A 25052-nucleotide genomic window follows, 5' to 3' on the forward strand; every position below is an offset into this window, starting at 1 on the left:
ATCCCGCAGTCGAGTCTGATTGCTCCTTTAAGCCTTATTGATTGAAAATGGTTATGCTCCAATGCTTTCCAACTCTAATCACCCTTAACACTCAAGTAAAGTGAAGTTTGCATTTGGGTTTGGGTAAATCACCTATTAAAGGTATGGCATTGGTGCGAAGAAAGAATGTAGAGAAACTAAGGTGTTTAACTCTCACAATGAAATGCACAATTTTTACTCTCAATGTACTCCTTAGTGTCTCTAAGTTAAAATTTGTGGGAATGAGATGTATATATAGCAGGTATAAGAGAGGTACTGTAGGTGATTTAAATAGCTAAATTTCCTACAATATTGAGCCACTCGTGGATGAACTGCGAGACAAATGTCTCACAAGTCATATCGCAAGTTGCTCTCTCAACTAAAATTTGAACTCTTATGTGTAAGCCACATGCTCCGCTCACGGGTTGCTTGGAGCTTAAGAAAGAATATGTTGAAATGTGAGCTTTGAATTTTGATGTCTTGCTTTATCTACTTCTTTCTATGCCTCTCTATCCCTTATAGCCGTAGGTGAACTAGGGTTTTGCCCTAATCTGCCATTAATTTTTTTGTAAACACCATTCCTTATTTTTCTTTGTTTTTATTTTTTTCAATGACCCATTTGTTCAATTGTATGCCCCTCTGTTCAATTGCGGGAATAGTTTCAACGGCGAAATGAAAAAGGGGAATCAAAGTAAAAGTTAAGAAGTAAAGGCTTTGCATCTCTCCCTCTTGCCACAATAGATTGTCAATATTAGCGATCCAATCTCTCACATGGACACAATAGATATATATATATATATATATATATCTCAATGCCAAAATCAAATTTGGAAATTAGCATTCAACTTTCCATCAACATGTATCACTTTATTTAAGGTAAATTAAAACTCATTTTAAAAAACAAAAGTAGAAATTAGAAAAACTTAATTTAGAAACACAGTAATTTTTTGAATGAAGTGCCCATTGAATTAGAGTTCAATGCTATATAAAATTTAATCCCTAAACCCTAAACCCATCAAAGAAAGACTCAAAATGTGAAAGTGAGATACTCCTAAGTAATAAATAGATGCTTGCTTCTTTTTTCTAATCATTATTCCAATAGGAGAAATATAGAGTACAAAAAGTAGAAATGACATTCTCACGCAAATGAAACGAGTGTAGTGGTATCAAAACAACCTGTACAACCCATAAACCCCATAGTTTTTGGAAGAGATTTGGATTTTAAAAAACCCATAAATCCCACACACAAAAAAAAGCTTATTTTGCTTTGTTTTCCCAGCAATTGAACAAAGCTTATTAAAAAAAGATTCAACAAAAAAAAAAATAAGAGAGAGAGAAAACTTACTGAGTGTAGGGATGGCAATTTATGGCCAACCTGCGGGTACCCGGCCTGATAACGAATAGGGTAGGGTTTGGGTTTTAGAAAAAAAAACCCGAAGCAAGTCTCAGTTGGGTCCGAATTTTGGTAAAAACCCGACCCGACTTGTTTAAACTTAGAACAAAATTACTAAAATACCTACCTATATATATGTAACTTATATCAAACCCTAACCCTATTTTCATTTGTCTGAAGTCTCTCTTAGCTCAAGCTGCCTCAGCCTCTCTATACTCTCACCTCACCCTTAATAACTCTCATTCTCATTTTCTCTCAAGCCACCCCACACGGCCTCACCCAGTCACCCTCACCCTCACTCTCATTCACTCACCGACCCACCCTCACCTTCACTCTCATCACGTGATGGTTGCTATTTGCCAGGGAAAATCATGGAGATTAAATCAGAGAGAGATTTGCGAGGTTTAGGCCGTGACAGGTAGATAGGCCCTTTAGTGATGATCGGAGGAGCTCTTGGTCGTGTTGAGGTTAGGCCTAAGCTTCGGCCCAGAGGTGGAATTGATGACTGAAACCACTGCCGATCATCAGAGATCTTGGTAGTCTGAGATAGAGAGAGGCCGAGTAAGAGTTCTAGATCGTAGATAAAGCCTTGGTGTACCGATTTCTCCAAAAAAAATTTTGAGTTCATGTTCTCTCTCAAATCTGTGAGTTTGTGTTTGTGATTCTGTGTTTGAAAGGAAACTTTTTTTTTTTATTTTTTTTATAAGATTGTGTCTCAAACCTGTGAGTTTGTGTGATTTTGTGTTTGAAAGGAAAACTCCTTTTTTATTTTATTTTTAAAGATTGTATGGCCATGGTTTAAGGCCCTGAAGTGGCTGGCAGAGCCCGCGGGGCCCGATGGGATCCAATGGGGTGGGTTTGGATGTTAAAAAAAACCCGTTTATTAAACAGGGCAGGTTCGGGTTTTAGGGTTGGGCCCGTGGGTTAGGTCCAGGTATAAAGAAACCCGACCCGTTGCCATTCCTGAGCGCCTGTACCTGCAATGCTAGGTAGTGGAGTTGGAGTCGACAGAGAACACATGGGATACTTTTTGAAATACAGAGCGGATAATGACAGTAGCCTTCTTCTTTTTTGGCTCCCAATTTGACATGGATTGATGATGTGGATTTCATGAGAAGCGTACTATCAAGTAGGACAGGGAAACTACACTCACCCGGGAAATGGTTAAAAGTTCGACAAATTTTGGACACCCTCATTAGCAAAAAGAAAAAGAAAAAAGACAGAAAAACCGTATCTGGTTCCCTATTTGCTCCATTATAAAGTCTTGATTAACCTTACTGCAACAGCTCATAAAGCAAATTCACATAGTTGTATAAGATCTATAAAGTATGTTGCAACCTACAGGCTAGCTAGACAGATGTTAAAATCCTCTTTAATGATAATTTCAAACAAATTGAGCTGAAAAAGGACCAGAGTATGTTGCGTTTTGCAAATTAAGAACATTTAAGCTATCTGATGAATAATTGTAATTATATATTATTCTAAATCTTATGAGTCCTAACACGAGAGAGAGGAAGAGGTGATGAATAATTGCCATCATACGTTATTCTAAATCTCATGCGTATTAACGAGAGAGAGAGAGAGAGAGAGAGAGAGAGAAGTCCAGTTGATTCTCAGACTGCTCTTTATAGAAAGGATGACAGTTGAAAAGTCCAGTGCCTTCACTCCAATATTTTGTTGGCAATAGGAAATATGGGAGCTATATCCACAGGAACCTAAGATACAAGAAAAAATTACAGTAAGTCCTGGATACAATAAAAAGATATTACATGCTATATTTATGACATTTCAGCAAATGAGAATATTGGTGAAGGAAAAAAACTTCAAAATTTCTCTTATACCGCCTAAAATAAAAAGGATAAAAAAAAACCTCACAATTACAGTAATAATTATTTGAATAAAACTGCTCTACCAAAATGTTTTTTTGTCCATTAATATCCAGATCTCAAGATAGGTCACTAGGTATACATCCTTCTTATGTCCTTGTCGCAGCAGGTATCTCTATCAAAGAAAACATACTCAATTATACAATGAATGTATAGCTAACTTTGCTGCTGAAATCTTTGGATTGACATTCTATAGATCTATAATGGAATCCTGCCTTCCTTGGGATGGGGAAATTTACAAGTGGGACCATTTGTATAAACAAGTACTTCTGTTTCATTCACCCCACACATATAATATAATAGTTGTGTACACATTTTTGACTATTTTTTAGCACCAATATTTTCAATAAAAATTTGTGCAAACTAATTGCAAAAGAAAACTATTCTTATACCTTATACCAAAGATGATTTTAGTAATGATTTCTTTAGCTAAAATATTTATGATCTCCCTTATTCTAAGTTTACATTACCCTTCCTCAAACCATGTGACGGATATCTGTCTGTTAGCCCATACATTTTGATGCAGGAAGTGCAAATAATTATTATATTAGATTAGTTTTACTTATTTTTGGAAATCAATTGTATTAGAAACGTGGCCAATTGTATCTTTATTTTAGATCTTAGTGGCTAATTAGATTATTTGTATTTTTATTCAATTGTCTAAAGTCGAGGTGATTTTGTAATTCAATAACTGGTATTTCCCAAGTCATTTAGAAGGTTTCCTTACTCGATTAGAATTAAGATTTCCTATGTCAGTTAAAATTAGGTTCAATCCTAATAGTCTATCTAAGCATATAATATTGTACTCCAATGGAGATTGAAGATTTTCGATGATGAATTAAATTTCTCTTACAACTTTTCCAATAGTCCAGCGCCGACACCTAGAGGTTATCTTTTACCTGGTACTGATTGCAAAAAGCCTAAGTGCTGACTCCTAGGTTACTATCTCTTAATTTCCTGTTCTTTATTTTTCATGTTGCATTTTGGTTATGTCTTGACATTCACAACAAATTGTCCCAAAAGTTTGTACTATTAGAAATGAGTACTTCCATCACATTCAGGCTCAAATATTCCTACAATAACTAGGGTGTACCTAGATGTAACTTTCTACTGAAGATTATTTGCTCATTTACAGGAAATTACTTAAATTATAGTTGTATCTAGAAAAAAAAAATGAGGCTTTGAGAACCTCTATATAAGTGAATAAACTAAAAAGCTAAATAGAAAACGTTGGTGTCAAACAAACACGTACACTCACACGGCCATCAACACAAACAAAAACAGCCACCTGAAAACACCTCATCAAAAAGCCAAAAAGCCCAAGCAAACTCACATGGTCACCTACACAAACACAACTGCCACCTCAAATCCACCAATGACTACCAAAATCACCGAATCTGCCATCTCCAAAGCCCTACAAACCTCACTGAAAACTCCCTCTCCCTCTCCTCTCTTTCAGATTCACTAAACCTGGACCTGAACTTCCTTTTCTCACTCAGACTATCACCACTGCAACCCAAAAAATCACACAACCAGTACCCAAACTACCACAAGCTGCCAGTTGACACCAAAGCAAAAAAATTGGGTTGTTACTGTATGAGAAGTTGCTCCTCGGCCAAGGCACACCCCAATTTATCCAGAAAAGGGCCAAGTTGTTGCCCCTTTTTAAACCAATAAACACTGCCTTCACTTGATAAAAAGAAATGTGAGGGAGAGAAAGAAGAGAACAACAGAAAGGAGGTGAGCAGCTGAGAGAAAAAGAAAGAGTGGATGGCTAGAGGATAAAAAAAAGTGGGTTGGGGGTGGGGGGGTGGAAGAAGGGAGGAAGTAAAGGAGAATAGCCAGATAGGTGGAGGGACTTAATTGTAATGTTTGTTTGTTTATTAAGCCCAAAACGACTGCATTTTAAAGTTATTTGGCACAATTTTATTACATTATAATGCTTTCTAAAACAAAGTCGTTTTTTCACCCATGTTTATATGTTGTCAAAAGGAAAAATGGACAGAAGGGGATTTTCGCATTGATTGATAAACAGAGGTTTTAAATAAAACTTTTTAAACTTCAGGGTCAGATTTGAAATCACCCTTAAAAGTATAGGGTTTAAAAGGTGATTTCTCCTAAGAATGGGAGATTCTTAGACTAAAATCACAAAGCAAGATGAGCTTTATCTTTGAGGCAGTGAAAATTTTCAACATCTTATATACCATTTGAACTTTCAAAAGGAAAACAAATATGGTCAATTATTGATAAAAAGCTGTATTAGGAGTTAGATGAACCAACAAAAACTCCTACATGTAATATGAACAGATTTTTATGGCTCATACCTGAATTTTCTCTAATTTCTGCAAAGCAATCTTTAATGGTTGTGTCATTTTACCATATTTCTGAAGAAGTAGATTTGCAGCTTCTTTGTCACCTTTTGCCTGTATAGTGAGGATCTCCCTACTCAGGCTTTCAACTGCACCTTCGACCTTTCAAAAGTAGAACAAACTTTATGGCTAAGCAATAAGAAAAGAAGAGAAACATATGGCTAAGAAATAAGAAAAGAAGTGAAACTTTGAAGAGGAAGTATCATATACCCTAGAAAAATCAACAGAAAATGTGTCGTCAGAATGCAGGATGAAGGCTCCTTTGTCATACAACCAGTTAAATTGCAGTGCTTGTCCTTTCCTGAAGACACAAGAAAAGTGCTTAAGGTGCTTGGTGACAACACTAAACGGGGATCATAGAATGAATAGCCAGCTTACCCATGAGCTTCCTGTAAGCCAAAACGTACTGAGCGGAAGCATCCAGCAAGGAAGGAAATATACATGGACTTCAACAAACTCTTGGAAAGTAAATCCTGGACTCATAAGAGTTATGCAAGGACATCAGCCTAAGCTTCCCACAATCAATATAAAGATTCTGAGATTTATTGCTACAGAAGAGAATATATTTATTCTTCAGTAAGGACTTTCACACACCACATGAGATTTGATTCATTTGAACATGACCTAACCAAACACTTCCTTTATAAGGGGTGGAAGTACCATTAGCCCAAAGGCTATTGGAAAAAAGACATGTTATTATATCATTATTTTTTCTCTTGGTCCATTGGAGGCCCATTAAACCTATGGTCTACAGGCATTTGTAGCCCTGTCCCTCCTCTTAAAGCACCCATTCCCAAGTATAGGTGGAATTCGATTAGTGGCCTCTTGTACTATTATAAGAGATTTAACCAACTAAGCTAACCATAGTTACCTATATTATTTAATATTTTGTGATTAAATTACAAGATTTATCATCCTTCAATGCAAAAGAAATCATACTTAAAAAGTTAATGCTACAGAACATTAACTGTAAGCAACACCTAAAACAATGATATACATAATCATTCAGCAAATCCTGTTGATATATGCACTTTAAGTAGTAATTGCATTGACTAAAACATGCTCAAAGCATCCCATAAAACCAGTGAATGACCTGGCAGATTAAAAACCGTAGTGCCCAAAGGCCAACTATATCAGCTTTTGCTTCTTCCAAAGCAGAGTGGAGTTCCTGCAGTTCCTGTATCAAATGGTAAAATAGAAATCAACGAAAACAGAGCTGCTGATTTAATAAAAATTAACACTGAAAAGGATGAAAACAGAAAAGAAATTAAATCAAAGCTCTTCTTCTTCATTTTCTTATTCTTCAATAAGTATGTTAGATCAGAAGAAAATAGATCAAACAAAAGAATTTTATTTTCTAAAAACAAAAAGAAAAAGTGGGTAGGCTGGGGGAAATGTCAATAAAGTACATTTATCACTATCAAAGTTCTACTGTTTTAATTAGGTCCTAGTGTTGTTAACTGCAATAATGCTAAACCTTATGTCAATGCAGTTGATTTTGACCCTTCTTCAGTGTATGTCAGCCTTGATGGTACTTATACAAAAAAAATGTCAGCCTTGATGGACATAATTTGGTATGTGACTGGCACCTGACTACTTCATACAAAATCTATATATATAATAATAAGTAAAATTGAGAGAAAATTCAATTAGATTTCAAATTAGAATTTAATTAGTGTCTAATTTTGCGCCACATGTCCCATCTAATCTAAGTTTTTAAATTTTTGTACCAAGTGAGTTAATTCAATGTAAAAATTGGATTTCAATTAGAGTTTAATTTTGCAACATGTGTCCCATCTAATCTAAGTTTTTAATTTTTGTACCAAATGAGTTAATTTAGTGTAAAAAAAGAGGAGTCCAATATAAGTAAACTATAAAAAACATAATCTTTAAATAATTTTATATTTATGTCTTTTTTTTTTTTTTTTTTTTTGTAGAGCTAAAAACAATTCAAGTTTATAAGTCATATATATATATATATATATATATATATATATATATATATATATATATATATATATTAATAAGTAAAACTGAGAGAAAATCCAATTAGATTTAAAATTGGAGTTTAATTAGAGTCTAATTTTGTACCACATGTCCCATCTAATCAAAATTTTTAAAATTTCAAACCAAGTTAGTTAGTTCAGTGTAAATTGGATTTCAATTAAAGTTTAATTTTACGGCATGTGTTCTCCATCTAAACGAAGTTTTATAATTTTTGTGCCAAATGATTTAATTTAAAGTATAAAACGAGGAATCCAATATAAATAAATCATAAAAAACATAATCATATATCTAACGCTATATATAAAATTAGAGGAAGAGAGAGTTTGAATGATTTTATATTTATGAACCCTTTTTTTTTTTTATAACTAAAAACAATTCATTCGGCACAAAAATTATATATATATATATATATATATATATATATTAATAAGTAAAGCTTAAAGAAAATCCAATTAGATTCTACCATTGAAGTCCAATTTTACACCATGTGTCTTAAATTATTTATTTTTAGAGAGTTTTATTTCTTAATTTTTTAATCAAATGTGGGGACCATATCATAAATATCCATTCAAGTGAATTATTGTGTACAAAAACCAAAGAGTCTAGAATTAAAGAACATAAAATATTTTTTTAAAATGGACAATTTATATTTTCTATCTAATAACATTCTTATAAAACTTTTTAAAGAGTTAAAAAAAAAAATGACTACCAATAATATTTAAATTATGTACGTAAAATTATTATACTATACATCTTCATGTGTATCTTGTAAGTATATCCGTGCATATGCATGGGGTTACAAGCTAGTTTAGATAATTTGTCTGATTTAAGGTCTAGCTTACAAATTTACGTAATCAATCTATGACATGAGAGGGAAAGAAAAAGCAAGATGCCAAATGACTTTGGAAGTCAAATATCATATCTCCAATCTCTCCCCCCCTCCCCCCCCAAAACCCGGGAGGTAGAAACAATGGCTAGAAGGCAATGGTTGTGAATAGGCGATTGAGTTAATTGTGTTGGAATGAAATTGATGAGGGTGCTTGCCAATGGTTTCGGATTTAATGGAGAAGTTCAAGGGATGCTTTTATGGACTTGACCTGAACAGGATAGCACCAGTGATAATGGCCATTTGTCTAATTGTCTTGATTTATAGTTGTGGGTTTGGGTGGTTTTTAAATTTGGCCATAAGCTTTGGTGACGAAGATGGATATGAAGTTGGTTCAATATAAAAGAATGTCTTAGTTTTCACATATGAATGTGTGAGACAGGCATGCAATTTCAAGATTGAAGCGAAATTTGTCTCTGTTGTCCAAAATTTATATAACTTGTTCAAACAATGCCCAGAATAGTCATGTGTTAAAAATGATGGAATCATAGAGGATTCACTTTTGATCCAACCATGATAAAGTTATAAAAAATTTGAGCACAAAAGACCAAATACAAACAATATGTGGCAAACAATTTTAAAATGGGAGACAAATTATAATTAGCATAAATCACAACACTCCTAATAGACAACCGAACACCAAAAGATAAAACAATGAAAAGCGTTTCTTAGACATATCACATATAGTGACAATCATTCATCCATAATTACCCTAAGACAAGTTTCTCACTTACATTTCACATAAAGTGAGAACATACAAGAAGAATCCTACAAGACCTGGCACATGGATGTCAAAGAACTAGTCCATGATTTGGAATTGAACATTGTTAGAATAATGGTTAAGTGCTTAGATTTAAGCTTTCTTAATAGCTGAAGCTTTTTGGACAATTGGTACTTTATCATGGTATCAGAGTAGGCAGTTTGGAGCTTAAACCCTATCTTCGCACTACCTTCTATTTAAAAAGTTAAAAATCTCATGTGTTGGGCCTCACTTTTTAATGGGGATCCTGAGCTCACACGTGAGAAGAAGTGTTAGAAAAATGATTAAAAGATTTACCAGTTCCTAATAGTTTAAGTTTTTGGATAACTGGTAATTTATAAAATATATTCAATTGGTTTCAATCTAAATGTAACAAAATATGCAAAAAAAGAAAAAGAAAAAGAAAAAGGGTTTGATGAATTCTTTGATAGATAGTCAAAATGGGATGAGGAAATTGAATACTATTTCTAGCTGCGAATACACATTCTAATGAAAGTGGACATTTTTGTCAAGAATTTTTTATAACAAAATGAAAATCGAGTTTCAATCAAGAAAAATTCCATAAGCTGAAACTTGTTTCCTTTCAAGTTCCATAATTAAATATGTGATGATAAAGAAGCAGCTCAACCTTAAAACCTATTAGGCTGTTTGGTTCAAGAAATCCCAAATTCAAATTAAATCAAATCATATTCTAGATATGAGCAATCTGCATTATTAGAAGAAAACCCTTGGGCTGGCTTAGCAGATAAGTTCAAATTCTATCTTGTTAATTGGAACTCAGTTTGTTATCCCATTTCTAGTTTTGGGGAATAGGAGCTTGATGATTTTTAATCAATCACTGTTGGGAAAACGGCTATGGCGTTTTGGGCTGGGTACAGATAACTTATGGCATAGAGTGATCACAACTAAGAGTATTAGCTTTGGGCGTATTAAACATCCAAAATGCTATTTTAGCATACCAAACACCAAAAAACCTGCTACAACCGGTGTGCTAAACCTAAAAAAATTTGGCATTGTGCTACAATAGTCTGCTACTAGTAGCTGTAGCTCAAATGCTAAATACTAAATAAATTTTTTATCACTCTCTACTCTTGCCTCTGTTTATCTGAATCTCACTCTCTCATCCCTCTCCTTTCTCAAACCAAACAGCAAAAAACCTGCTACAAAAGGGTTGCTAAACCTAAAAAAATTTGGCATTGTACTACAATAGTCTGCTACTAGTAGCTGTAGCTCAAATGCTAAATACTAAATTTTTTTTTTTCACTCTCTGCTCTCACCTTTGTCTAACTCTCACTCTGATGCAGTTCATGTTTAAAGCAAGTTCTTACTAGCTTATGTTGTATAATAAGTAGTTTCCTTTTACTTTTAATAGCTTTTATCACTTGTAACAGAAAATTAGTTAGCTAATAGGTTGTTAGCAATAAGTGCAATAGCCTATTAGTTAGTTAGAGAAGTTAGTTAGGCTTTGGCCAATCACATGGCAGCCACGTGGTGGGTTCTTGTAACTAACTCAGCAGTTTGCTTATGTAACTATAAATAAGCAAGCTGCCCTCATTGTAACTAGTTGAAGTTGAATCCAAAAAATCTACCTATGAGGTATTATTCCTAGAGTGTGTCTCTTGAAGAGCTAGTTCATTCTTTCTTTTCTCTAACCAACTTAGCTATCTAAAACATCTTTCGTTTTCATCATTTTTCCTTCATCACACTCTCTCATCTCTCTCCTCTCTCAAACCAACCCTCAATCTTAACCTCCCACTGCCATCGCCACCGCCACCATTGAAACTCACCCTTTCTCTAGATTGTGGTCTCTCCAGATCGAAACTCACCCTCTCTCTAGATTGTGGTTTGGTTTGATTTGTTCCTAGGGTTCAAGCGCCGTCGTTCCTCATTTTGGGTTGTGAGTTTGCAAGGTCACAGTGGAGTTTGATCTGAGTGATGGTAGCTTTCAGTTGATCTGCAGTTTGATTTGGTGGGTCACGGTTGATCTAGATTTCGGTTGTAGTGCCTTTTTTTTTTTTTTTCCTTCTTGTTGGTGGTGAGCTTTTTAAGGTTATTTTAATGGGTTGGTATCTTAAAATTAGAGATGAAATGTATGGAGTATTGTTAAATGGTGTGTTATGGTAGTGAAATTATCTCTTTCGTGTGCTAATTCACTATCTTTTTTAGCACTCTGGATGCAGATGCTCTAAGTATGGAATTTTGTAGGGTGGTTGGTGCATAGCTCCTGCAGGAAGGACATATGGAATTAGCCTTTGGAGTATATTAGTAAGGGTTGGGCAAAGTTTGCAAATTTCGTGAAAAAGGGGATAGGGATAAGGATAAAATTCAGTTTTGGCATGGATGTTGGTGGGGTGATGAGCTTTTCAGGGATCGTTATCCGGACTTTTCCTAATTGCTAGAGACAAAGAGGCAAAGGTGACTAATTATTTGACTACATTAGTTGACTTCCCTGGCACCTGGTATTTATTTAAGCTATGCATGATTGGAAATTGGAATTCTTGGATTTTATTTTTGGATTACGCCGGTCTCTGGAGAATAGGATGACCTGGAAGGCAAGATTTTAACAACATATAATTTACGGAAGTGGGGTATTGTTATCCTTGACTGGTGCAGCATGTTTAATTCTAATAGGGAGACAATTGACCATTTATTTATCCATTTTTCAGGTAGCTAGATAGCTATCCGCTTTCCTGTGGTGTCTTCTTTGTATAATTGGATGGTGCCTAGACGAGTGTCAAATTTTGTGTCGAGTTGGGTTGGTGACGTAAGACAACCACACTATTTCAATGGGATAATTAATCAACAACAAAACAAAAGATAAACCCTAGAAGTCAGCACCTAAGGGTTGCTTGAAATCAACACCAAGCAAAACTGGAGTCGGCACTAGTTTAAAAGAAACACATGGTTATTATAATTCTAAAAACTGTCTTACAAGAATCAGAAAAAGTGCTTAAACAGCAAACAACAAGATGCATAAAAAAACCCTAATTACTAAATACTCGGACTTGCTTAATCTTCAAGCCCAATTACTAGCAGGCTCCATCCATAAGACTTTTTTCTCTTCCTCCCATATATGCATATAATTGGGAGCTTGTACCTTGTGTCCGCACCAACTCCTCCCAGGTGAGAAGAACTCGACCCTGTCGAGTGGCAACCTAAAGAGCTCTGATAGTACTCAAGCAAGTTAGAATCTAGTCGATGTAGCTCATCTTGAGTAATCCATGTGCAATTAGAATTTGGTAGCCCTCGCCAACGAACTAGGAAACGGTGAACTCCTCCATCCCTGGTAGAAACAATCTGTTCATCTAAAATAGCATCAATAGATTCTTTATGTGCATAAGGCAGATTTACGGGTAAAGGGGTAGGGATAGGGGCATCAATAAGATCAAGCAAAGGCTCATCAAAAGGGGCATCAGGAATAACTGTGGGGCTTCTATAAGCAACTAGATCCTCTATATTAAAGGAGGAGCTAATACCATAATCATGAGGAAGGTCAATGACTGATGCATTTGGGCCCATTCATTTCAATACCTAGAATGGTCTGCCACTACGAGCCTGTAATTTCTTAATGGTCCCAAAGGGAAATCGTTTAGGATGAATCCAAATCATGACATAATCTCCTACCTAAAACTTTGCATGACGTTAACGAGTGTTAGCATGAATTTTATATTGAGAATTACTTGAATTTTTTTGCGAATCTCATTATGCAATCATGAATATGTCGTGCAAATGCCTCAGCAGATTCAGAAATTCTAACATGTGGGGACATGGGCAAAAGATCTAAGGGCTTCCTAGGTGTATGCCCATGCACAACCTCAAAAGGACTAGCGCTTTTAGACCTATTGACAGAGCTATTGTATGCAAGTTGGGTTGTAGGAAGAATTGAATCCCAATTTTGATTGGCTTCACCCACTAGACACCAAAGAAGGTTGCCTAGACTGCGATTAACCACTTCAATTTGACCATCAGTTTGAGGATGAAACGTAGTGGAAAATTTCAATTTGGTGCTTACCAAATGCCACAAAGTCTTCCAAATATAACTCATGAAGCGAACATTTCTATAAGACACTATGGTTTTGGGAAGACCATAAAGTTTGACAATCTCATCAAAGTATAGTTTTGCAATCTTAGAAGCATCAGAGGTCTTAGAACATGGTAGGAAATGAGTCATCTTAGAGAGGCAATCAACAACTACTAGAATAGAATCATGCTTCCTAAAGGTAGGGGGCAATCCTAATACAAAGTCCGTACTCACATCTTGCCACGGGCAATCTGGCACAAGTAGAGGTGTATACAAGCCAGTGTTTTTCTTGCGATGTTTGGCTAGTTGATATGTACGACACTGACCAACTATCTTGGCAACGCCCCTCTTAAGAGCAGGCCAATAGAATTGACGATCCACTTCCTCAATTGTTTTGTCTTGGCCAAAATGACTCACAAGGGCCTCCTGCATGTGTCTCCTAAACTAGGAAATCTCTCACTGAAGACCGAGGGATACATAACTTGTTGGCTTTGTACACGTAACCATCTTGAAGAGTATTATTATCTGGGATTGGCCATGAGGCATTACTTAGGCTAGTATAGTGCTCTCCAAAATTTGGGCATGACTCATAGTCATCCTTGAGTCGTTCAAACGTAGTAACCTTAACACTCATGACTGATAGCAAAGATACCCTTTGACTTAGCGCATCAGCAGCCTTATTCTTAACTCCCGCCCTATGTTTCACCACAAAGGAGTAGCGTTGCAGAAATTCAACCAACTACCATGCCTAAAATTTAGCTTCTTCTGGGAATGGAGATAGCACAAGGACTCATACTTTCGCGAACAAATCCCTTTCTAAGTAGTAATTCTACTTGCTTTTGCAACTCAGCATGCTCTGTAGGGTTCAACCTATAGTGAGGCAAGTTTGGTAGGGTCGCTTCAGGCACAAAATCTATGGCGTGTTGTATGTCACGCATGGGTGGTAAATGATTGGGGAGTTCCTCAGGGAACTCACCTTTAAATTCCCGAAGCACTGACTTCACTTCTTCAGGTTGCTCCTTACGGGCCTCCTTATGAAGTTCCCTAGCAACTAAGGCAAATGCAACTGATTCTTGAACCGCTACCCTTTTAAATGCCTTTGAGCTTATGATATTCATACCTTTTGCCATTGCTACTTCTTTCTTCTTGCTCATGTCAATTGCCTTGGGTTTCAAAGAATTGAGCACAATTTTCTTACCTTCAAACAAGAATGAACAAGAATTGGATCACCCATGAAGGGTGACATCCAAATCATAAAGCCAAGGTCTACCTAAGATAATATGCCCTACATCCATGGGAATCACGTCACACCATATTTCAGCCTTGTAGGTGAGGAATTGAAGTGGGACAACGCATCTTTCTTTTATGGCTATGGAGGAGGTATCTACCCAAGACACTTTATATGGGTTGGGGTGTGTGATCAATTCAAGCCTAGGCAGGAAACAACGTTAGAGGACACCGCATTAATACAACTCCCACTATCTATAATAACCTTGCAAGTTTTGTCCCCACACTTGGTGTAAGTTTGGAAGATGGCACTCCACCAATCATTATTGTCTCTTTGTTTTGGTAATGCACACCTTACCACATTCACTCTGGGAACACCAAAGATGTCCTTGAAATCATCAACTTGGGGAGAGATGGCTCTAATGCACGCGAGGTAGCTAGGATCATCTTCCCATTCTGCTTCAACATCTTGGATTTCTTCAACATTTAGGTCATACACAAGCTCCTCAACATCTTCTACCTTTTCATCATCCCTTTGAATGACAAGGGTTCTAGAGAGACATTTAGCTGCAATATATCCAACCCCATTGCATTTGAAACATTGGAGACAAGAACCTAATCTTGAAAGCTCATTGACTACACATTTTCCCTTGTCCTCTTTTCCTATTGGGGTGCTATTAGGGTTGACCTTAGGAGGAGGTAAGGCAAGTCTAGATTTGCTACCAAAGGGTTGAGGGTTGGTAGGGATACTCCGGAACTCAGAACATCGCCAAAAGATAGATTTGGATGCTAATTCACAATTTCTGGCAATGATGCTTGATCTAATGTAGTGGCTCCTCTGGTGATAATCTTGCCTAGTAGGTTAGCATTTAAACATTTCTTAAACCTATTGAGCGTGACAACCTTTTCCTTGACTATTCGAATTGACCTCTTGAATTTCTCTATATATTCAGCCACAGGAGTAGTGCCTTGCTTTAGGCGATCCCATTCCTGAAGGTGGAAGCTCCTATAAGTTGGAGGAAGATAATTCCTCAAGAGTGCATCCTTCATCTCAAGCCAATCAGTAATGGGGGGTTCACGTTGTCGCCTAAGGGTATCCTCAAGGTCATCCTGACATACCTCACTTTCTTATCCTCAGCGCAATGGTAATAGTCAAAGAATTTCTCCATCTGACATACCCAATTTGTGAAAACCCATGGGTCTAGGCAACCGTCAAAGGTGGGTACTTCTATCTTTTCCCTTGACATCCTATCATCATAATTCCTGGGGCCATTGTGATTATAGTGATTATGTTCAAAGTTTAGAGTCCTATTAAAGTAACCATGATGATTTTGTCTAAGCATGTTATCTCCTTCATGGTTAATAGTCTCTTTTGGAGATGTTTCAACTCGCTCTACCCTCTCCAGTAAAGCATGGACGGTTTTTGCTAGGCTTTCCATGATTTGCTCTAAGGAAGACTTAGGCTTAGAAGTGGATTGATGTTCAACATTTGATATGATGCGACCACTACGTAGATGCATGCACCACTATATTTATGAATACAGTTGAGATTCCAAAAAATTCGAGTAACCAATTCTCAATATAAAATCAAGATCAAGCAAGAGTGCATGCAGAGACTAGATCAATGAATTAAAGGAATAAATTGCAGTCAAGTAGTAACAGTGTTCACAATATTGAGAGATAGCCCAAATGAATTGAAACTTCCACAATAAAAAGCTCAACAGTTAATAAATAAAATCAAATACTTCAAAGGCCACCTTTTTTTTTTTTTGGCTTTGGCTAATCAAAGGAAACAGATAACTTCTTTTTTTTTCTTTTTTCTTTTTATAATGGGGTATTGAAAGAAACAGATGGCCAACACAGCAATTAGCTAACAAAGCAAAGGTAAATTGAATAAGCCAATGGTGGGGTATGCACGTTAAGAAACTAGCGATGTATTTAAAAATGACAAATTGAGTCTACCAAAGAAACAAAGAAAGAAAACCTGATCCTTGTAACGGAAGCCCACTTGGATGACATGCTCTTGGGCTTGGGCTAGTTTGTCACGGGTCTGGGCTCTTCTACTGCTTGGTCAGATTTTATTATTATTTTTTTAAAAATACACTACTCAAATACAATATTAAAGAGACTTAAAAGAAACAATAGAATCTCAAAATGAAAAACTCTCTGCGATGGACTTTGACTGGCACTAGGAATTGACAACTAGTGGCGGCGTGAAGATGGGGAAGACAACGGCGGCACAAAACATGGAAGAATGGTGGCTGTTTGTCTCGGGCCTTGGCATTGGCAGTGGTTTGACGACCTCAGCAGTGGCGGTCGGGGTTGATGATGGGTCTCAGCGGTTGGTGGGCTGATGGGTCTTGCGTGGGTGATTTTTTTGGGTGGTTTGTGGGTCCTGTGATCAAAGGCAGGCACGGATGATGGTCACCAGCTCGGAAGGGGTCACTAGCTTCTTTGTTGGTTTGGGGATGAAAAACTCGTGGGTAAAGAGGGTATATACGGACTGCAAGGACTGGTTTGGGCTTGTTCAGTATCTAATGGGGTAAAAACTTGAAGTGCACACTAACTGCAACGAGAAAGCCTGGTTTGGGCTTGGTTGGCTTGCTCTTTGATGGTTTTGCTTCTTCAAGTGGTTGTCTACGGTTGTGTTGCATGGGCCGAAAACCTGGCTCTAATACCAAAACTGACGTACGACAACCACACTATTTCAATGGGATAATTAATCAATAACAAAACAAAGGAAAAACCCTAGAAGTCAGCACCAAACAAAACCAGAGTCGGCATCAGCGTAGAAGAGACACACGTTTATTATTATTTTCAAAGCTGTCTTACAATAATCAGAAAAAGTGCTTAAATAGCAAACAACAAGATGCATAAAAAAAACTCTAATTATTAAATGATTGGGCTTGCTTAATCTTCAAGCCCAATTACTAGCAGGCTCCATCCATAAGGTCACAGGTTGGGCCGTCTTCTTTTTACTCTTCCTCTCATACATGCGTATAATTGGGGGCTTGTACCTTATGTCTGCACTAGTTGGTCTGCATGCTAAAAAGGATGGGCAGGTTGTCTGTCTAGAGTGTGATTTCTTTTTGTTTGATGTGGACTGTTTGGAGAAAAAGGAATTTGCACATCTTTGAAGATAAAGAACTTTGGTGGATCAGCTTAAGTTGCAGTTAGTGTGCACTTTATTTGCTTGGAATCAGGCTTTCTCGTATTCCCCTGCTGTAGTTATGAATTGTTATCCTTCTAGATAGCATGTCTCTTTGTTAACTTGTTTCTCTTATTTTTTATTGTTCGAGTGTTCTGTAGTATAATACCTTTGTACTTGGACCCCATTTTTTCCATTTAATAAAATACTTCTTTACTGATCAAGAAATTATTGTAAGAAATCATAATAAAGTTGGATGACTCCTCATCATTTTTTCCCTTAATCCTCATCTTTTGTTGTTTTGGTCCCCCTTCCTGTATACCTGGGTGACTTCTTCTTAAGACTATGAATCAAATTTTCTTAAATTATCAAAAGAAAAAAAAATGTAAGAAACTATGTATAAATTTTTTTTTTTCAAATGACTGCAACATTCAATTATCTTGTGATAAATACTTAAAAATAAATAATAAAAACTCCAAATTTTACATGTAAGCTTCTACCAAGTGACCAAATTGGCTGGCTTCACCCTGCAAACATAGGAATGCAGCCAACATAATTTATGACATATACACCAAGTTGATAACTCAGATAATAATTAACAAAGTTTTATTTTCAGGAACTTTTTACTGCTTGAAATTAATTGCAGTTTCTGGGGTTAAGTAATAGATTGAACTATATAAGTAATCAAATCTTGATTTATACTTATGCAACTACCAATGAAAGCAACTATGACAAGTAAATTTTTTATTGGCATAGCACATTATATGAATGGAAACTTAGTTGGTACAGAAGTTCTATTGTACTATAGGAGAGGAAATACTATCTAAACAAGTTCCAAGACTGGAATGAATTAGGTGCAAAGCCAAAGTAAAAAAGGTGAAACCAAACAAAAGAAATAAATAAATAAATAAAAAAAATTCATCTAACCAGTCTCACTGTAGACTTTTGACCATTTGGAAGTGTTATGGTATGGGGCCCGATCCCATGGCAGCACTCATGGCAAATTGTGTGAGTGAAGAATGATTCAAAATCTACAAGTTCTTGTTGTTCCTTTGTAATACAAACATCAGATATTGGCTGAAGAATATGTTTGAACCTGAGGATAGTAAGGCCACAATTTAAATAAATAAAAAATCCCAGTAATTTTTTTAAAATTTCAAATTTCAGAAAAGGTAGCAATAATGGAGATCAATTCATCAAAATAAGATTACACATAAGACAGTAAAAAAGCATGATGACCGTAGAATATTCAAGGAAAAGAATTGTACTTAGCCTCAGAAACATTCTTAAGCATGACCATTGATGTTCCTCGATCATTTACTATGCGCTCATCATTTGGTAAATTGAAAGCAACAGTTTGAGGACCCTTTACATCCTGAGGCAGAATTTAATCTTATCCACATTTAGCACATTTAGTGATACACTTACCTCAGAACTATCTAAGTGAAAAAAGAATAAAAATAAACATGAAACAAACTATAGTTGGAACTAAAGAAAATGAAGTTAGGAAAACATAAACGAAATTAAAGTAGTCCCAGTTGTAAATCTATTCATTAATTCATTTTAACCATGACTGAGTGAAGATGTTTAAAACCTTGCTATGAAGTTAAAAGCCCTCAAGAAAGGCTTGAAAGAATAGATCAATCAGAATTTGGATATGAGGAATGAGTAAATTCTGAATGAAATACTACATTGCCTGTGAAGTCTGAAGACCAACATGTTAATGTCTTTACCAAGGCCTTATGTAGGAGTCGCTTAGAGACCATATGTTCCAAGCTGGGATTATATTATATGCATGAACATAAATATATTTTATGTTTTTGACCAGTAACAATAAACAACAAATTTTATTTATTGGAAAACAGTACAGCCCACCCACCTCTCCAACCTTGACAATTAGGCCAAGGAACACCCCCCCCCCCCACCCCCTTTCTCAAGGGGTAAATCTAGTGAGCTTGGATCAGAGATGAAGTTGGAAAAATCTCACGTAGCCGGAGAAGAATTTTCACTTGCAAATCCTTCACTAGGAAATCAAAATATATTGAAGTCGCCCCTAATGCACCAAGGAAGTCACCTCTACTTTTCTAGACTGGTATTTAGTAGAGTGAAATAAAATACTTAGAGAATTCTCAAATTTCTAGTGGATTCAGGCTTATTTTTACTTGATCTGTCAAGGCTTTGTTAAGCCAGGAACAATATCTAGCCTATTGTGTTTTTGTTCTATGTTAGGCAGTATCAAAGCTTTTCATCGATTTGGTATGGAAAACAACCAGGGTGAGCATAACAACCGTGTTGAAGGAGAGAAGGGCTACATGCCCTTTGGGATGCACTCTAGGCTCAGCAACAGAGTATCCAAGAGATTCGTGCTATGTTTGTTACTATGGGGCTTAACGGCAATAGGAACCATGAAGGCAACATATACAATGGTCTTGGGTTCAATGCTCGTGGTCTAGTTGGTGATCGGCGGGGTCCTGTCAATCACTGAAGGCTATCAGCCTATGAGGATGATTCTGATGATGAAGATGGAAGGTATTGAAGGGAGCCATGGCGTAATAGGGAGGCTAGGGATTACTGTCTAAAGGTTGATATTCCTAGTTTTAGTGGGGATCTTGATATTAAGTCCGTCCATGATTAGATCTAAGAAGTTGAAATTTTTTTTAGATGATGGATGTATCAAAGGGGAAGCAGGTCAAACTTGTTGCACACCAATGAAAGAACGGTGGAACTTTTGCTTGGTGGGATCATGTACAGAATAATGGTCGGTGGCAAGGAAAGGGGGGTAGTGAGGACATGGGGAGGATGAAAAATTTATTGAAGGGTAGATTTTTGCCTTTGACTATGCGCAATATTTATTTCAGCAATATCAAAATTGTACGTAGAGTGTTCGATTTGTTGCTGAATACACAGGAATTTCTTCGCCTGGCAGCATGTTGTGATTTATTAGAGACAGAGGTGCAGTAGAGAATGCAATATATTAAAGGCCTAAAATTCTCAATTCATGAGAAGGTGGGCTTGCAACCTATTTGGACGGTAGATGAGGCTCGTAATTTAGCGTTAAATGCAAGAAGGTTAATGGTGCCTTAACCAAATTGAACTATAAATTCCAGGCAAGTTCCTTTTGAATTGCCTCGAAATAATTTTGAAAATGAGAAACATGTGGAAGTTCTAGTTTATTTATCAGTTGTAGGGAGGTGAGGAACTGAAGGTGGCAATAGAGCTATTCCAAGGTAGACTAGTGGGGTATAATAGGGATGCTGCTAAGAACCCTCAACCAGATCTATTGCAAACCGTTGCTACCAGTCTGGTGAGCCTGGTCATAATTCAAGTGTACGTCTAGCATATAAGCCTTGTACATCTTGCAGATTAGGATGAATATGGTGGAGAATTTGGAGAATAGGATTATGGTGATGATGATTTACTAGATTCTGAAATTGCAGATGAAGAGGGTGAACATGTTTCCTGCATGGTGCGGAGATTATTGTACACTCCAAAGCAAGAGAAGTCGTCATAGCTCAGTTGTTATAGTACTAAATTCCGTTGCTATTTCGTGAGTGCTGATGTTACCTTTTTTGAGTCCACCCCATTCTTTTCTCCACCTAGTCAGTGTCTATCACCTGATCTCATCTCCAATCATGAGGGAGAGGTTTCCATCCCGTCTCCTACACTTCCAATACCTTTATCTCCTCCTCCAAGACCATTGGCTTCCCATCCTACTAATCCTCCCTTATATGTTTATCGCCGATCTCGAGATAGGCGTGTTGTGTCGTATAGCACCAATGCTACATCTTCTTCATCTAAGGCTCATGCTTCATCTGCCTCTCTCCCATTGACTAATGATTTGCTGATTGCTTTAGGATGAGGTAAACTCTCTCCCATTGACTAATGATTTGCCTATTGTTTTAGAACAAGGTAAACGTACTTGTACTCAACACCTGATTGATCATTTTTTTGTCCTATAATCGTGTTTCACCTTGCCTGCATTCATTTGCTTGTATGATTTCCTCTATTTCTATTCCCTCATCTTATAAGCAGGTCTTGTATTTGTTCAGATAGAAACATGCTATTGATGAGGAAATGAGTGTTCTTTATAAGAATCAGACTTGGGAGCTCACTACTCTTCCCTCTAGGAAACAAAAAAACAGTAGGTTGTCATTGGGTATACATTGTCAAGTACCTCCCTGATGGTTTTGTTGAGCGCCATAAGGCATGGTTGATTGCCAAAGGGTACACAAGAACATATGAAGTTGACTATCTAGAGACATTCTCTCCTATGGCACATCTGAATTTGGTTCATACCTACTATCTGTTGTTCTTGGCTTTGTATCAACTTGATATCAAGAATGCCTGTCTTCATGGAGAACTTTGGAAGGAAGTATACATGGATCAACTCCTTGGATATGTTGTTTCTGGTCGTGAGCATCTTGTTTGTTGATTACAAAGTGCGTTGTATGGTTTGAAGCAATCCCCTTATGCATGGTTTGATCGATTTAGTGCCGTTGTACTTGGATTGGTTTCCAGCGATCTATTTCTGATCATTATGTCTTTGTTCATCACTCTTCCACTAGCACTATTATTTTGATTGTTTATGTGGATGACATTACTATCTCTAGAATTGAATCCGTTGGTATCGCTGACTTGAAGATGTTGGTCGATGCCGCCGCTTCATTGGAAAGTTACTAGATTATGACTCGTCCTAGCATTACTTTTATTTTTGCAGTTGGTACAGTTAGTCAGTTAATGCATGCTGCTCGCCATCCTCACTTTTCGTACCTTGCGTTATCTGAATGGGGCTCTTGGACTAGGACTTTTGTACAAGTTGTTTCCTCTGTATGTCACTGGTAGTCGTTCTAATCGTCAGTCCACCTCTGGCTATTGTACATTTGTTACTGGCAATCTTGTTACTTGGTGCAACAAAATGCAGAATGTTGTTGCTCATTCTAGTGTTGAAGCCAAGGAAGTTAATACCGTACCGGAGGCTGTACCGGTTTGGCCAGTGGTACAATATATTTCGGGTACCAGTCAATACCGGTGTACCGTTTCGGGTTTATCGCTATTTTTTACTATTTTATACAATATACAAAGTTATAATGATTTTTTTTATAAACATTTAGTTATAATGATTATTTTATTGGTATGTTTAATGTTTTATAGATAATCTAATATTCTAATATAAACCACATTATTATATATTATTATTATTATCATTAATTGTAGTGTACCGGAACAAAACTAATATACTCCACTTATTATAATAAAAAATAAAGAAAGATAAAACTATTATATGTGAAATGTTGTACAGCTGTACAACACTTCTTCTTTCTTTTTGGTAAACCAAACAGCTGTACAGCTATACTCCACTTCTTCTTCTTTCTTTTTGGTAAACTTCTTCTTTCTTTTTGGTAAACTCATTGTCCAGTGTAGAGTAGTGTTGAGCAGCAGCGTACAACACTTCGGTCAAAGTGAACTACTTCAAAGCAGTGATGAGCAGTTATCAACCAATGTAGAGCAAATAACCGACAGAGTGGCAAGAGAGAAAGAGGTGTACCAGTGTCGCCGCCGAGTGGCGATACAGACTCCCAGCAAGAACACTGGCGGCATGGTTAACTGGCCATGGCAAGCGGGATGATACCAGTGTCGCTGCCGAGGAGTGTTTGTTTTTTTTTTTTTTTTTTTTGAGTTTATATATGTTGTAAATTTGGAATTTATATATGTTCACCGGCCACCTTTTGCATTTTTCCTTCATTTTTCTCCTTCATTCTGCTTTCTGCTGAGTTTTCTTGGCTTACTCAGAGTCTCAGATTTGCATTTCGTGTTTTGGCCCGGTATCCATTTGCCAGCCGAATTTCGCCGGTACGACCGGTATTTTTTTCGGTACGAAACAGGGGGTGTACCTGTACCGATGCACTGGCCGGTACGATATATACCAGCCGGTACAGTACGGTATCACCCACACTGGTTGAAGCTGAGTATCGAGCTATGGCTCATACTACTTCTAAGATGTTATGGGTCCCGTCTCTCCTTTGTGACTTTGGTGTTGATATTCCTATTCCTATGCAGAGGTATTGTGACAATCAGGCCGCCATCTTTATTGCTAATAATCCCGTGTTCCATGAATGTACCAAACATATTGAAGTTGATTGTCACTTCATTTGGGATTTATTGATGAAGAAACAAATTGTCACTCACTTTGTTCATTAGGATGATGAATTGGGCGATATTTTCACCAAGCCTTTAGCTCATGACTTCTTTTTGCAATTGTCTTCCAAGAATTGGCATGTTAATAAGGGCATTTTTATAATCATGATATAAACCCTAATATAAATATATGCTAAGGTGCGGGCTTGATGAGTTATGCCCTCAACCTTTTCTTTCTCTTCCTCATTATTCTCACTTAATCCTAAATCTTCATATCTTGCGACTCAACTAAGTAGTTATTGCTCCGCACTCTTTTTGACTGGATAGCTGCATTGAGTAGCCATTCATTTTCTAATTTTCTGGAAATTTTAGACTTCTGTACTCTGCTTTGATTTTTATTACCCTGTGTACTGTGGTTGTAATTTTTTTCTCAGTTGAATAAAAGTTTTATACTTACCTATCAAAAAAAAAAAATGATCTTCATTATATATTATAAAAGGATGAGCTTCTCATTATGCACTCTAGATGTCTGACAATAACTTCATTTTAACTACTCATGCTTGATTTTTTTTTTAAAGTTTACTAGTTATATTATCATGGAATATAAAATAATAAATTTGGGCAAGTAATACAATCATTAAGAAATAATTTTTTCAAACATTCTACAAGCTCACCCCTGCATTATAAAGAAGCTGAATAACACGAATAGGAGCTGCAATCACATCTTCAGATTTGTAAATGCTATCCATTGGGAGATTTTGTTCCAGAATCTATAACAATAAAAATCCTTTTAGTAATTGACTGAAGCCAAAATATAGGGAGGAAATGAAAGCTCTTACAACTATGTAGGCCACTGTCCCTTTTGGCCAACTGGGATTTACCCTACTTGATGAGGTCCAAGCCATGGTTCAACCCCTTGTGGGTTGGGTTTATGGGGTTACAGTTCTTCAACCAATTGGGTAGAGAAAGAAAAAGTGAAAAAGAGAGAGAAAAGAAATAAGAGGATCTATAGTGAAAAACAAATATACAAGAGTACCCTTAAATTATCGCCAAAGAGTTTAAGTTGAGCAGTTGCTTTGTCATCCCGAACTCCAATAAATGCCTCAAATGTTGCCTGCAATTAGATGCAATAATGTGCTACATAGTACAGTGAACAAAGAATGGGAAGAATAGCCATATATTCCTGCTTCAGAAAAAATATA

The 25052-nt window shown here is 36.6% G+C and overlaps 1 protein-coding gene across 2 annotated transcripts in view; it reads right to left on the minus strand.

The window, feature by feature from the left end:
- Positions 1 to 2767: 2767 nt before the first annotated feature.
- Positions 2768 to 25052, minus strand: part of LOC142636123 (nudix hydrolase 3) — a 64515-nt gene continuing 42230 nt past the window's right edge. For both annotated transcript variants that reach the window (XM_075810212.1, XM_075810211.1), the window contains 9 exons: positions 24887 to 24964; positions 24525 to 24620; positions 18984 to 19090; positions 18643 to 18811; positions 6760 to 6843; positions 6045 to 6139; positions 5877 to 5967; positions 5622 to 5768; positions 2768 to 3126 (listed from right to left, as the gene is read on the minus strand). In XM_075810212.1, the coding sequence (XP_075666327.1) occupies positions 3073 to 3126; positions 5622 to 5768; positions 5877 to 5967; positions 6045 to 6139; positions 6760 to 6843; positions 18643 to 18811; positions 18984 to 19090; positions 24525 to 24620; positions 24887 to 24964 (921 nt within the window). In that variant the 3' untranslated portion in view covers positions 2768 to 3072. The remainder of the gene's footprint in view (positions 3127 to 5621; positions 5769 to 5876; positions 5968 to 6044; positions 6140 to 6759; positions 6844 to 18642; positions 18812 to 18983; positions 19091 to 24524; positions 24621 to 24886; positions 24965 to 25052) is intronic.

The sequence above is a fragment of the Castanea sativa genome, chromosome 5, assembly GCF_040712315.1.
Source record: "Castanea sativa cultivar Marrone di Chiusa Pesio chromosome 5, ASM4071231v1".
NCBI lineage: Eukaryota > Viridiplantae > Streptophyta > Magnoliopsida > Fagales > Fagaceae > Castanea > Castanea sativa.